We start from the raw sequence: 13,059 nt of genomic DNA on the forward strand, positions 1-13,059 counted from the left end.
TATGATAAACATACTAGAATTAAAGGAGTGACTTTCTCCTTTATGATAAACATAATAGAATTGAAGGAGTGACTTTCTCCTTTATGATAAACATAATAGAATTGAAGGAGTGACTTTCTCCTTTATGATAAACATAGTACAAGGACATTCTCATTTTCTACAGCATAGTTGTTAGATCTTCTGCCTCAGATAACAGCATAATAGGATTCCAGGAAGAATTAAAACAGTATTACCTCTGGCAAGAGTTTGGCTTGATAACACATCAAACTGATGTAATTTGACAGATGAAACATGGGTTTTGGTTAAGAATAATGTGAAAATAGTTGGAATAGCTTTGAAAAATACTTCATATTTGTATAACAAGGTGATTTCATGTTGTTAACGTCATGTACTTGGTAAATAAATGAAAATTAGCATGGACAGGTGGTGACTGCATAATCTTCTATGCTGAAAAGTTGTTGAGTCTATTAAAAATGCATTGCATGATAATCATTAGCTGTCATATGATGCTTTATTAACCAAAAAATGCCTTAATATCAGTTTGAAAAGCATATTTCACATCATAAATTCATTGCAAAACATTCTGAGATAGAACGAGCTCCACAGTCATTTTACGATTAAAATAATGTTCCAGGGATAAAACTGAAATCGGTTTATGTACACACCATCGTAGGATCTAGTGACTGTCATGGAGACCAATAAGATGGTTCTATTCATTAGAGTAGAATAAAACTGGTTATACCATCTAGATGGTTGGGATACTCTGTTATATGTACACACCATTGTAGGATCTAGTGACTGTCATGGAGACCAATAAGATGGTTCTATTCATTAGAGTAGAATGAAACTGGTTATACCATCTAGATGGTTGGGATACTCTGTTATATGTACACACCATTGTAGGATCTAGTGACTGTCATGTAGACCAATAAGATGGTTCTATTCATTAGAGTAGAATAAAACTGGTTATACCATCTAGATGGTTGGGATACTCTGTTATATGTACATGTACACACCATTGTAGGATCTAGTGACTGTCATGTAGACCAATAAGATGGTTCTATTCATTAGAGTAGAATAAAACTGGTTATACCATCTAGATGGTTGGGATACTCTGTTATATGTTTGTATGAATTACTTGGCACTATGTCACCAACTAAATAATCAAGTCCAAGGTGGTATATTTAGTTAAAAATTCCAAGGCTTTCATTTGGCATCACTGGTTACTACGGCAGCGTATTGTGCAGACAGCAATGACATCATAATGCTTTTTACATCAATGCGCGCACAGGTATAATCGATAGTGAAAAATGCATCTACATGACACAGTCCATGGCAGAGAAATGTCATTCATCAAAATATTTGTCTGAGGAAGAGGCGCCAGCAGCAGAGTACTCATGTTCAGAAAGAGGGTCCAACCGAAGAGCTCTCATCTTAAAAGATCTTGCCCGACGAAGTTCCATTTGCCTAGGGATATTTAAAAAATGCAAAAATACAGGATTAATTCAACAGGATGTGGGCCCAGAATCCTTGTTCATATAAATTACTAAAAGCGGTTTCATGGCCAGGTAAGGTATTCCTGATACATGTAAATTAATAATGTTAAGACATGTTTTCATGACCAGTTTAAGAACAATTATTTCATTCTTCTTACAAATAAATTAGTCTGGTACAAAAACACTGCTGTTTCATGACCAGTTTAGCTATGCATAAATGTGTTTTCCTCATACATATAAATCAGTACTGTTAAAAATCTGTTTTATGAACAATATTGTTTGGTTTTACTAATTTTAGCTACAATTTATTTCTTCATTGAACACATAACTAAGTATTATAAAAGGAAGTTTCATGACCACTTTAGGTACAATTATTGTTTTCCTCATACATACATCAATATTGCACATACAGCTGATTCATGATCAGTTTAAATACAATAATTATGTTCCTCATACTTAGTATTGTAAATAATTATTTCATTTACACGATCAGTTTAGGTACAATTATTGTATGCCCGGAGCATTTCTACAAAGCCATTTCATGACCTGTTTAGGTACAATTATTTCATGTCATGTTTATAAATGAGTTGGCCCATTGTAATGATCAAATGAGCAGTATAAGAAGTGTTAATACATTGATCATATCTAGGTTGTTTCAGCCTGAGTGAAGAGGGCACCTTTACCTTAATAAGTTTATTAGTTCACCTACCGTAACTCGTCACTGACTGCTTGTAGGAATGATTGAAGATCCTTCTGAGGCTTTTCATTGAATATGAAATTTCCTTTGCTGATCTGAGGGAAAGAACCCTGAAAATATAGAAGCATCATTGGAAATAGTAATTCATCAAATCATTTCTTATTCTCATTTTCATAATGCTCAAAATTGTACCATGCATAGAGTTGGACTTTTACAGGGGGCTGATTAATGCATGTGAAGGTTGCCAACACTGACAGAGCATGCAAAGCATGCTCCCTAGGGGGGGGGGATGCAGGGAGGGGGGAGTTTACCTCTCGTGTGCGGAGCATGAAGTTTTTGATATCCTCAAATTCAAATTAACAGAAAATGTCTCTTGCGTCTCTAGAAGAAAATTCAACCGACGCAAATTTTTAAATAGTGATGAGAAAGAGAACAGGAGGAAGATCTGAGAACAGAGAGAGAGAGAGAGAGAGAGAGAGAGAGACAATGCAACGTAAATATAGTGTTTATCACAATGAAATTACTCAATATGATTAACTGGTGTTTTGTGTCCTTTTTGTACTGTTATGTATCCTCTTAAATTTCTTGATTGTTATTGTCTAAAAATTGACCATCTGAAATTCATGGAAAACCATGTCAAAGAACTTCAATATTTCATTGCATTATTTTGAGTTTTCAACACAAATAACCTTTGCTTACATTGTACATGTAGAAAACAAATACAATTTACATGTGTACCTTATGACCTACTTTCAAGAACTGAACTTGCCACAACACTTCACATCTTTTATCATTAAAAGAATTGACCATCTATGTTATTTGATACATTATTTTTACTGTATCAATCACTTTCTTGCTTTAATACTCCATTGTTCGAATAGAATTACATGTAAATGTTCAGCTTTTACAAGTTATAATCATTTTTAAATTGTTTCTAACATTTAGCAATTTCATTAAAATTGAACTTTTTGTTTCTCAATAAATTTAACATATCAATGCTTCTACATGGAATTTGCCTGATGCAAATTCACAAATGGAGGGGGAGGGATCCACTCGTCAATGAAAGTCCCCCCCCCCTCCCCCCTGTTCTCATCATTTCATCAAACAGAATACATGAAATTTAAAAATTCGACCACTCTTTCCTATCCTTACTCCTCCATCTTTCTTTTTCTCAATATCAAATAGTCTCCCAAAAAATTATATTATGCGTCCTCTCTATCTTTACATCTATCATAGAGCTATTACAATAGCTATTACAATAGCTCTATATGCATCTATCATTCTACATTGTTAGACAAACTTTGCATCATCAATCCTTTATCCATGGTAAACTGTTATAAAATCTAAATTTAAAGTTGAATGTGATGTGGGTCTCTTTAAGAAATGTTTCCCTTTCTGATACTCACTAAATAACTAATGACCCAAAATGAACTTTAAGAATATCCCTTTGATTAAATTATGTTCATTATGTAAAAAATAAGAATTAATATCTGAATTAGACACCAAAATGTCAGTGAGGGCAATAGCAATTAATAATAAACATTCCTGATACCTTGAAGCAGTGTAAAAAGAACTCTTAATGTTCTCTAAAGGTTAGATGGTTTATTTGATAGAATGTTAAATTTATCTTTTGAAAATAAACAAGATGACACCTGTCTAGATGTTTAGTAAATGTACACAGTAATTCCTAACATTTAACAGAGATGTATAAAATTCTGAGTTCACATGTCATTATCCACAGGATAGAGTCTCACTTTCTAAAGTTTTATTTTTCATCCCAATTGTTTATATACACTATGTAATAGTGTCAGGGAGATTCCCTAAAATGTGTACAAGCCATTCACATTTGTTATCATGTTAATTACATTCATGTACATGCTCCCCTTCATTTGACTATTTCTGACTTTGGTTGACTACAAGGTCAAGTACAAAATAATTGTAAACATCTAGACAAATGGAATGTAAATTACTTTCTGGAGTTTACTGGTTGGTACAGCATAATGGATTGCACCATTAGTTCAACATGAATAGCTCCATGCATTAATACAGATCATGTGCATGTATAGTGTTTATCTTTGTAGAAAAATCATGAATATTTTTCTTTTACAAAGTTCACAATTTTGAAAATTCTACAAATACATGTAGTTCCTTTCTCCAAAAAATATTGGATTTCATTCGAATTTCTATTCAGCATTATTAATTGAAGTCGATGGTGTATAACATCCAGGAAGTAGGACTGTGATTCATTTTAGGGCACTAAATTAATCTAGAATACAATATCTAATCATGGTTAACCTTAATATAACCATCAGAGACAAGCACTACATGTAATTTTGCAGACTGTTCATTGCAACATTTGTTACTAGGGTTAATTTCCATTTCTTTGCTAGACCTTCAAATTTTGCTCCTAGTAGTTACCAAACAGAATTAATAAATTTGAAATTGATATTTAAATACCAGGTTAGTAAACTATCCTGTACTAACACTTCAATCGAATTTGCAGCCTGTCAATATCCACTATTCTATTTCAAACAGAAATTATTGAATGACCATTCATAAATTATTATATCCTATAAAGCAAAATAAACAAAACAAACAAGCAAAACACACAAACACCCATAATCAATGCATAACGTAGTATAATAACTCAATGTTAAGTAATATTGGGCTTAATACACAGTGCTTCTGCTAGGTCACTGGATGAGATTGTTGACAAGTCTCATGCATTCAACACACAAACATATATCTTTCATTACACACATAAGAGTTAAAATAAAAACATTACAACTATTCATTTTTAATATAAATCTATTAATTACGAGCACTAAAAAGCCATTGAGATGTATATTCTAGAGATATATGTCATCAGACACCAACTCACTAAACATAGTTTGAGCAGAACAAAAACATATTTATTGTCTTGCCAACAGATATATGTACCAGTAATGTTGATTGAAAAACATTAATTTGAAACTGATGTCAAGTTGTAAGGCAGGTATTTATCTTCTACAATATGTGAGTCAGCAAGGAAACAGTATGTTCATATTCATATCCATTTTCCATTCCAGCTTTTACCCTGCATACCATCTCAATCTAAACCACCTGGTCATTGTTCATTTCATCCTATTATTATGTTCCATGTATACACTCAATGTAGCTCTCACTGTACTGTATACATTGTATGTATCATGGTCAATATCACTCTCATACACATACCACATGCACCTCTGATATTCAATGATCTAATTTCTCTCTTTAACTTGTTAAAGCTGATATTTCTCTTTTTATCTTCCATGTATACCTATTTTATGAAGAAATATCTTGTAAAACTGACTGACGGACAAAGTTGTAAACAATTCTTTATTTCTACATCAATCATAACCAAACACTTGATGATATGACAATTTTTCAATTACAGCATACCTGTGCATTAGAGCAAAATTTCCAAAACATTTACTCATCTAGTCTCCTTTATTGTACACCCCTAAATAGTATGAAAAAATATGTTCTTTAATGTATTTAACACAATAAAATTAGATAGACATGTTTTCATTATTTCATGTTTTCCAAACATGGTGTGAGAATAAAGTAGAGGCAGACATACCTTCAAGGTTGAAGCCTTCTCATTCAGATGAGAATAGAACTCCTCCTGGTCACAAACTCTTCTCAGTATCAGGTTAGTCAGGTTAGGTAGAGAGCATAAAGCTCCTGCTAGGTGATGTGAAGAGGCTGATGATAGAGGCTTAATATTCCCAATCTCAAGAGTATGGACCTACATGTGTACAAACATTGATCATTAAACATACATGTACATATCAGATGGTATGATCATGCTGTAATGCTTCAAGTTAAACTGGTTCAAAAATGTGTTGATAAGGCTAATGTATTCATAGATGTATTTCACAACATAACATTTTAGCATCCATAAAATTTAGGTTTTACAGCTTGTCTGTTGAGGTGTATTTTGTTAAAGGACTAAACATTTTTAATACCTCTAAGTCATGAAAGAAGGAATTATTACAGGTTATCTCTGTACCCTTATTCAACATTATAACATCACTTTCAACAATTTCGGAGATATCATGAAAATGATTAATTTAAAAGACATGTGAAGACCATAATAATCCCAGATACTCTGTGATATGTTTGTTACTTCATATTTGTATTCTATTTTCAGTAACCTTTTACCCTGCATACCATCTCAATCTAAACCACCTGGTCATTGTTCATTTCATCCTATTATTATGTTCCATGTATACACTCAATGTAGCTCTCACTGTACTGTATACATTGTATGTATCATGGTCAATATCACTCTCATACACATACCACATGCACCTCTGATATTCAATGATCTACTTTCTCTCCCACCTTTTTGAAGCTGATATTTCTCTTTATATCTTCCATGTGTATTATCATATTAGAGATGACTAGGAAGAATCACATATGGATAAAGTTAAAAAGGTTTCCATGTTTCGACATCATAACCAAACACTTGAAGATAATGAATTGACAATTTCTCAATTATAGCATATCTGTGCATTAGAGCCAAATTACCAAAACAATTACTCATCTAGTCTCCTTTATTATTAAACACTCCAAAAAATACATCAGAAATATTACAAGAAATTTATGTTCTCTAACATATTTAACACATAGAATCGAATAAACACTTTTTCAATATTCCATATTTTCATGTGAAGACCATAATAATCTCAGATACTCTTTGATATGTTTGTTACTTCATATTTGTATTCTATTTTCAGTAACCTTTTACCCTGCATACCATCTCAATCTAAACCACCTGGTCATTGTTCATTTCATCCTATTATTATGTTCCATGTATACACTCAATGTAGCTCTCACTGTACTGTATACATTGTATGTATCATGGTCAATATCACTCTCATACACATACCACATGCACCTCTGATATTCAATGATCTACTTTCTCTCCCACCTTTTTGAAGCTGATATTTCTCTTTATATCTTCCATGTATACCAATTTCATCAGGAGATGTCTTGTTAAACTCACAGACGGACAAAGATGTAAACAATTTCTTACTTCTGCATCAATCATAACCAAATACACTTGAGGACATGCAAATTGTTTCAATTACAGCATACCTGTGCATTAGAGCCGATTTTCCAAAACATTTACTCATCTAGCCTCCTTTATTAATGAACACCCCTAAATAGTATTAAAAATATTTTCTTTAATGTTTCTAACATAATAAAATTAGATAGACATGTTTTCATTATTTCATGTTTTCAAACATGTTATGAGTATAAAGTAGAAGCAAGCATACCTTCAAGGTTGAAGCCTTCTCATTCAGATGAGAACAGAACTCCTCCTGGTCACAAACTCCTCTCAGTGTCAGGTTAGTCAGGTTAGGTAGGGAGCATAAAGCTCCTACTAGGTGATGTGAAGAGGCTGATGATAGAGGCTTATCATTCACAATCTCAAGAGTATGGACCTACATGTGTACAAACATTGATCATTAAACATACATGTACATATCAGATGGTATGATCATGCTGTAATGCTTCAAGTTAAACTGGTTCAAAAATGTTTGCATCACAACATAACTGACATTTTAGCATCCATACCTGTTTAGGCATCACAGCTTTTCTGTTGAGGTGTATTTTATTAAAGGACAACACATTTTTAGTACCTATGAATTTTGAAAGAATGAATTATTACAGGTAATCTATGTACCCTTATTCTCCATTACAGCATCACTTTTAACAATTATGAGATATCATGAAAATGATTAATTTAAAAGATCATACATGTGAAGACCATAATAATCCCAGATACTCTATGATATGTTTGTTACTTGATATTTGTCTTCTATTTTCAGTAACATTTTACCCTGCATACCATCTCAATCTAAACCACCTGGTCATTGTTCATTTCATCCTATTATTATGTTCCATGTATACACTCAATGTAGCTCTCACTGTACTGTATACATTGTATGTATCATGGTCAATATCACTCTCATACACATACCACATGCACCTCTGATATTCAATGATCTACTTTCTCTCCCACCTTTTTGAAGCTGATATTTCTCTTCATACCTTCCATGTATACCAATTTCATCAGGAGATGTCTTGTAAAACTCACAGATGGACAGTTGTAAAAAATTCTTTATTTCAACATCAATCATAACCGAACACTTGATGATATGACAATTTTTTAATCACAGCATACCTGTGCATTAGAGCAAACTTTCCAAAACATTTACTAATCTAGTCTCCTTTATTAATAAACACCTCTAAATAGTATTAAAAATATGTTATTTAATGTTTCTAACATAACAAAATTAGATAGACATGTTTTAATTATTCCCTATTTTCAAACATGTTATGAGTATAAAGTAGAAGCAAGCATACCTTCAAGGTTGAAGCCTTCTCATTCAGATGAGAACAGAACTCCTCCTGGTCACAAAATCCACTCAGTGTCAGGTTAGTCAGGTTAGGTAGGGAGCATAACGCTTCTGCTATGTGCTGTGAAGAGGCTGATGATAGAGGCTTATAATTCACAATCTCAAGAGTATGGACCTACATGTGTACAAACATTGATCATTAAACATACATGTACATATCAGATGTTATGATTATGCTGTAATGCTTCAAGTTAAACTCGTTCAAAATGTGTTAAGGCTAATGTTTGCATACATGTAGATCTACATGAATTCACAACATAACATTGTAGCATCCATACCTGTTTAGGCTTCACAGCTTTTTTGTTCATGTTTATTTTGTTTATAAAAGACATTTTAATACCTATGAATTTTGAAAGAAGGAATTATTACAGGTAATCTCTGTACCCTTTTCTACATTACAGCATCACTTTCAACAATTTCTGAGATTTCATGAAAATGATCAAATTAAGATCATACATGTGAAGACCATAATATCCCAGATACTCTATGATATATTTGTTACTCCCATTTGTATTGTATTTTCAGTAACCTTTTACCCTGCATACCATCTCAATCTAAACCACCTGGTCATTGTTCATTTCATCCTATTATTATGTTCCATGTATACACTCAATGTAGCTCTCACTGTACTGTATACATTGTATGTATCATGGTCAATATCACTCTCATACACATACCACATGCACCTCTGATATTCAATGATCTCTCTCCCACCTTTTTGAAGCTGATATTTCTCTTTATATCTTCCATGTGTATTATCATATTAGAGATGACTAGGAAGAATCACATATGGATAAATTTAAAAAGATTCCATGTTTCTACATCAACCATATCCAAACACTTTATTTTCATTATATAGCTTTTCTGTTTAAGTGCATGTATTATGTTAATACTAAAACCTCTGAATATTGAAAGAATTAAATTTTTCAAAATCATTTATCTTGGTTATGTACTGTTGGCATTATATAATATAAACTGCCTTATTCTTGTGGAAGCGCAGTGGTGTAGCGGTTCTGACTCTCGCCTTGTAATCAGAGGGTCATGTTTTTGAATCCCACCATGGCCTAGCATCCTTTGGCAAGGCATAAATCAACACTTTGCCACTCTTACCCAGGTAATAATTGATTGAGTACCGGTAGGAAACAACCATCATTGTGGTTGGTTTAGCAGGTGTGCACCTATAAAAACAGGCTGCTTAAAGCTTAATTAAGTGAATGGGTAAGAATAATTGTGAAGCGCTTTGAGAAGTCGTAGATTGATAAAGCGCTATATGCCAATTATTATTATTCTCAAAACAAAATTAGATTTACAAGTTTACAAAAGCCTGTAATTGATGTGACCTATAATTACTTTTCAATGCAGAACTTAATAATTTCAAACATTCTTTCAAGAACAACATGTGCTGCTACTGCATGTCTATATAGATGTATTCCATTTTCAGAAGCCTTCACCCTGCAAACCATCTCAATCCAACCCATCTGGTCATTTTTCATTACCTTCACTCCATGTATATTCCCTATACACACATGTATCATGGACATTGTCATTCAATATCACTCTCATACAAATACCACATGCACAAATTCAATGATCTATTTTCTCTCCTACATGTAACTTTTAAAGCTAATATTTCCCTTTTTAACTTCCATGATTATGAAGTATTATCAATTAAAAGATGTCTAGGAAGATATGGATTTTATAAAGTTAAAAACGATTCCATGTTTTTGCATCAATTAGATGTTTTTGCGTCAAAACACTTGAAAGTATAACACATTTTAAATGACAGCATACCTGTGCATTAGAACCAGATTAAAAAAAATAATCTCATTTAGTCTCCTTTATTTATAAGCACTCTCAGATATTGTCTACATACATGTAGTACAAAAATTTGTTGTTAAATGTATTTATCCACGATTACATTTTTTGATAAAAAGGGCAGCTGCCCAAAATAATACATAATATAAAATGCATAAATAGTATCTTAATGGTTTGTGATGATTTATTTTCACTAAACATGAAAAGAATTTGCTCGCATATAACATCAATCAAATATTTAATAACTTTGTTTATTCGTTATCATGGATTTTCTTGAACCTTCAATATTTTTTTAATATTTTCTCTTATTTTAATCATTTTTTGTCAGGGTGAACTTCCCTTTTAAACACATTTGCTATGTTCTTCCTTGTACATACATCAGTATTTATCAAAGATGTATGAAAAGAATCATGAATCGGCATTGGTCAGTTACTTAATATATAGGCCTGCCATAATTATATAAACCTGTGTAGCGATTATAACCAGAACTTCATAACAGAATTAGCTGGACACTAAACTTGTGCAGTACATGTAAAACAAAAAAATATCCAGGATATTAATTATCCTTTTGTTTGTTATTTAACCCTAAAAAGACTGGGGGGGGGCTGATTCAGCCCCCCCCTCGACATTTTTCGCGATAAATCCGCCGCGCAAAATTTTTTGACCGCGTCGCTCACTGACTTTTTACTTTCAAGTCTCGCGCAACTTTTGAGACCAAAATTGTGACCCCCGGGTACGCGGTTCGGAAATTACGCAACATTTCGTAAGTGCATGCACACCCAAAATTACCCAAAAACGTGAATTTGTGTACAAATCCAATGCAGATAGTGTTTTTAACCAAAATTCATAAATGTATCATTATTTTTCTTTCTAATGCTTAAAATCAATTAATTTCATCTTTTTATGGTCCAAATAAAGTCCCCGACAATTTCCATTGAAAAAACAATAAAAAACAAAAAGTCGAAAAACAAAGAAATACATAAGAAATTTAGAAAACAATAGAATACATAAGAAAATAAATGTGATGTTGAAATTTAAAAAAAATAAATTTGATCAGATGCCTATCTAGAGTATGTGGAACAAAAATTAGCATTTCAGGGGCATTATTTTATTAATTACAGCAAACTTATGATTTTACGCATAAATTAGCATAATTAATCAAACATGAGATTTTTGCAGAATTTGATGTTATAGTTTTGTAGATAATGCCATGGGTAACGTGTGTGCCAATTTTCGTCGCGATCGCGCGATCGACGGCCGAGATCATAAGGGGGGGCTGAATCAGCCCCCCCCCCAGTCTTCTTAGGCGTTGAAATAGCCCAGTCTATTTAGGGTTAAAACAATCTAGAGGGTATGTTATAATACATATTTGATAATAATATTTTGTATTTATACAGCGCTTAACACAACGGAACAATGTCACTAAGCGCTTTACAGAAATATTACCCCGGTCAAAGGATCCTTGCAGGCCCGCATACAATGTATGCACCTTCTCCACTCCCTGGGGAGCATTCCAACAAGAGTTCCAAGACTCAATTGCTAGGCATACTATTTATAGGCTTTCGCATCCTACCGGGTACCCATTTAATGCCTGGGTGAAGAGTGGCAAATTGTGGATTGACACCTTGCCAAAGGACGCTATACCATGGTGGTATTCGAACACACGACCCTCTGATTACAAGGCGAAGGTCAGAACCGCTACACTACTGCGCTTAAATGTACATGTACAATGTCTTTGTCCATCAACTATCCATTGTAATCTATTAAAACGTTTCTTTCTATCTCTTTTTAATACCAAGAGCCTCATAAAAGCAGCTAGGTTGAAAGATTGGCCCCATTTTTAAAATAAACATTACTTAGAGATTGGTGCTAATTAGTACTACTACACTGTACCTCATTTGATATGTCTGGTCTGAGCAAAGCTCCATCCCAAACCATCAATGACATTATATGCTACATTTGCTTTGTTTTAGCTTTCTTTAGAAATAATAGATTGATAATATTCCTGGCATTATTACGCTGTTAAGATTATTACCGCATAAGGACTGATTTCTTTTCCCTTCTCTTTGCCCTCTCACCTATATTTCTCCCTTTGTCTCTCTCTCTTCTTTCTCTTTATTCTCCTCAACCTTTTCCCTCTTTTCTATCATACTATGTTCGATAACCTTTCTTCCCATCAGTCATTGTTCCTCATTCTCCCATCGTAATCTCTTTTCAAGCTCCCATTTGCCCCCAAGTTTCTTCTTTAAGATATGAATACTCAATTCCAACCATTCTTGCTTTTTTCATATACTTTGCATAATTTATATATATTTGACATATCAATATGTTTGTACAATTATGAATTCATGTAAAAAGAAATTAGAACGAAATAAGTTAAACCACGTATTAGCTTCTCCTCCTCCCCCTTCTCCTTACTTTGCTATGAAATTTGTTATGAATTGAATTGACTCGTTATAATCCATGTGCATTACTTCACTATGAAATTTGTTATGAATTGAAATGACTTGTTATAATCCATGTGCATATTATCGTTTGCTTTATTTTTTTAATGTACATTTATATTCATTTTATGTTGCCCTGTATACTGTTCGTC

The 13,059-nt window shown here is 32.9% G+C and overlaps 1 protein-coding gene across 7 annotated transcripts in view; it reads right to left on the reverse strand.

Annotated features, from left to right (window-relative positions):
• Nucleotides 1-873: 873 nt before the first annotated feature.
• The window catches only part of LOC121416787, a 46,973-nt gene continuing 34,787 nt past the window's right edge, over nt 874-13,059 (reverse strand). For 3 of the 7 annotated variants that reach the window (XM_041610265.1, XM_041610263.1, XM_041610264.1), the window contains 5 exons: nt 8,596-8,763; nt 7,503-7,670; nt 5,798-5,965; nt 2,206-2,303; nt 874-1,467 (listed from right to left, as the gene is read on the reverse strand). In XM_041610265.1, the coding sequence (XP_041466199.1) occupies nt 1,347-1,467; nt 2,206-2,303; nt 5,798-5,965; nt 7,503-7,670; nt 8,596-8,763 (723 nt within the window). In that variant the 3' untranslated portion in view covers nt 874-1,346. The remainder of the gene's footprint in view (nt 1,468-2,205; nt 2,304-5,797; nt 5,966-7,502; nt 7,671-8,595; nt 8,764-13,059) is intronic. The other 4 variants (XM_041610267.1, XM_041610266.1, XM_041610269.1 and 1 more) reach the window with 4 other exon arrangements.

The sequence above is a fragment of the Lytechinus variegatus genome, chromosome 6 (assembly GCF_018143015.1).
Source record: "Lytechinus variegatus isolate NC3 chromosome 6, Lvar_3.0, whole genome shotgun sequence".
In the NCBI taxonomy this organism is placed as follows: domain Eukaryota; kingdom Metazoa; phylum Echinodermata; class Echinoidea; order Temnopleuroida; family Toxopneustidae; genus Lytechinus; species Lytechinus variegatus.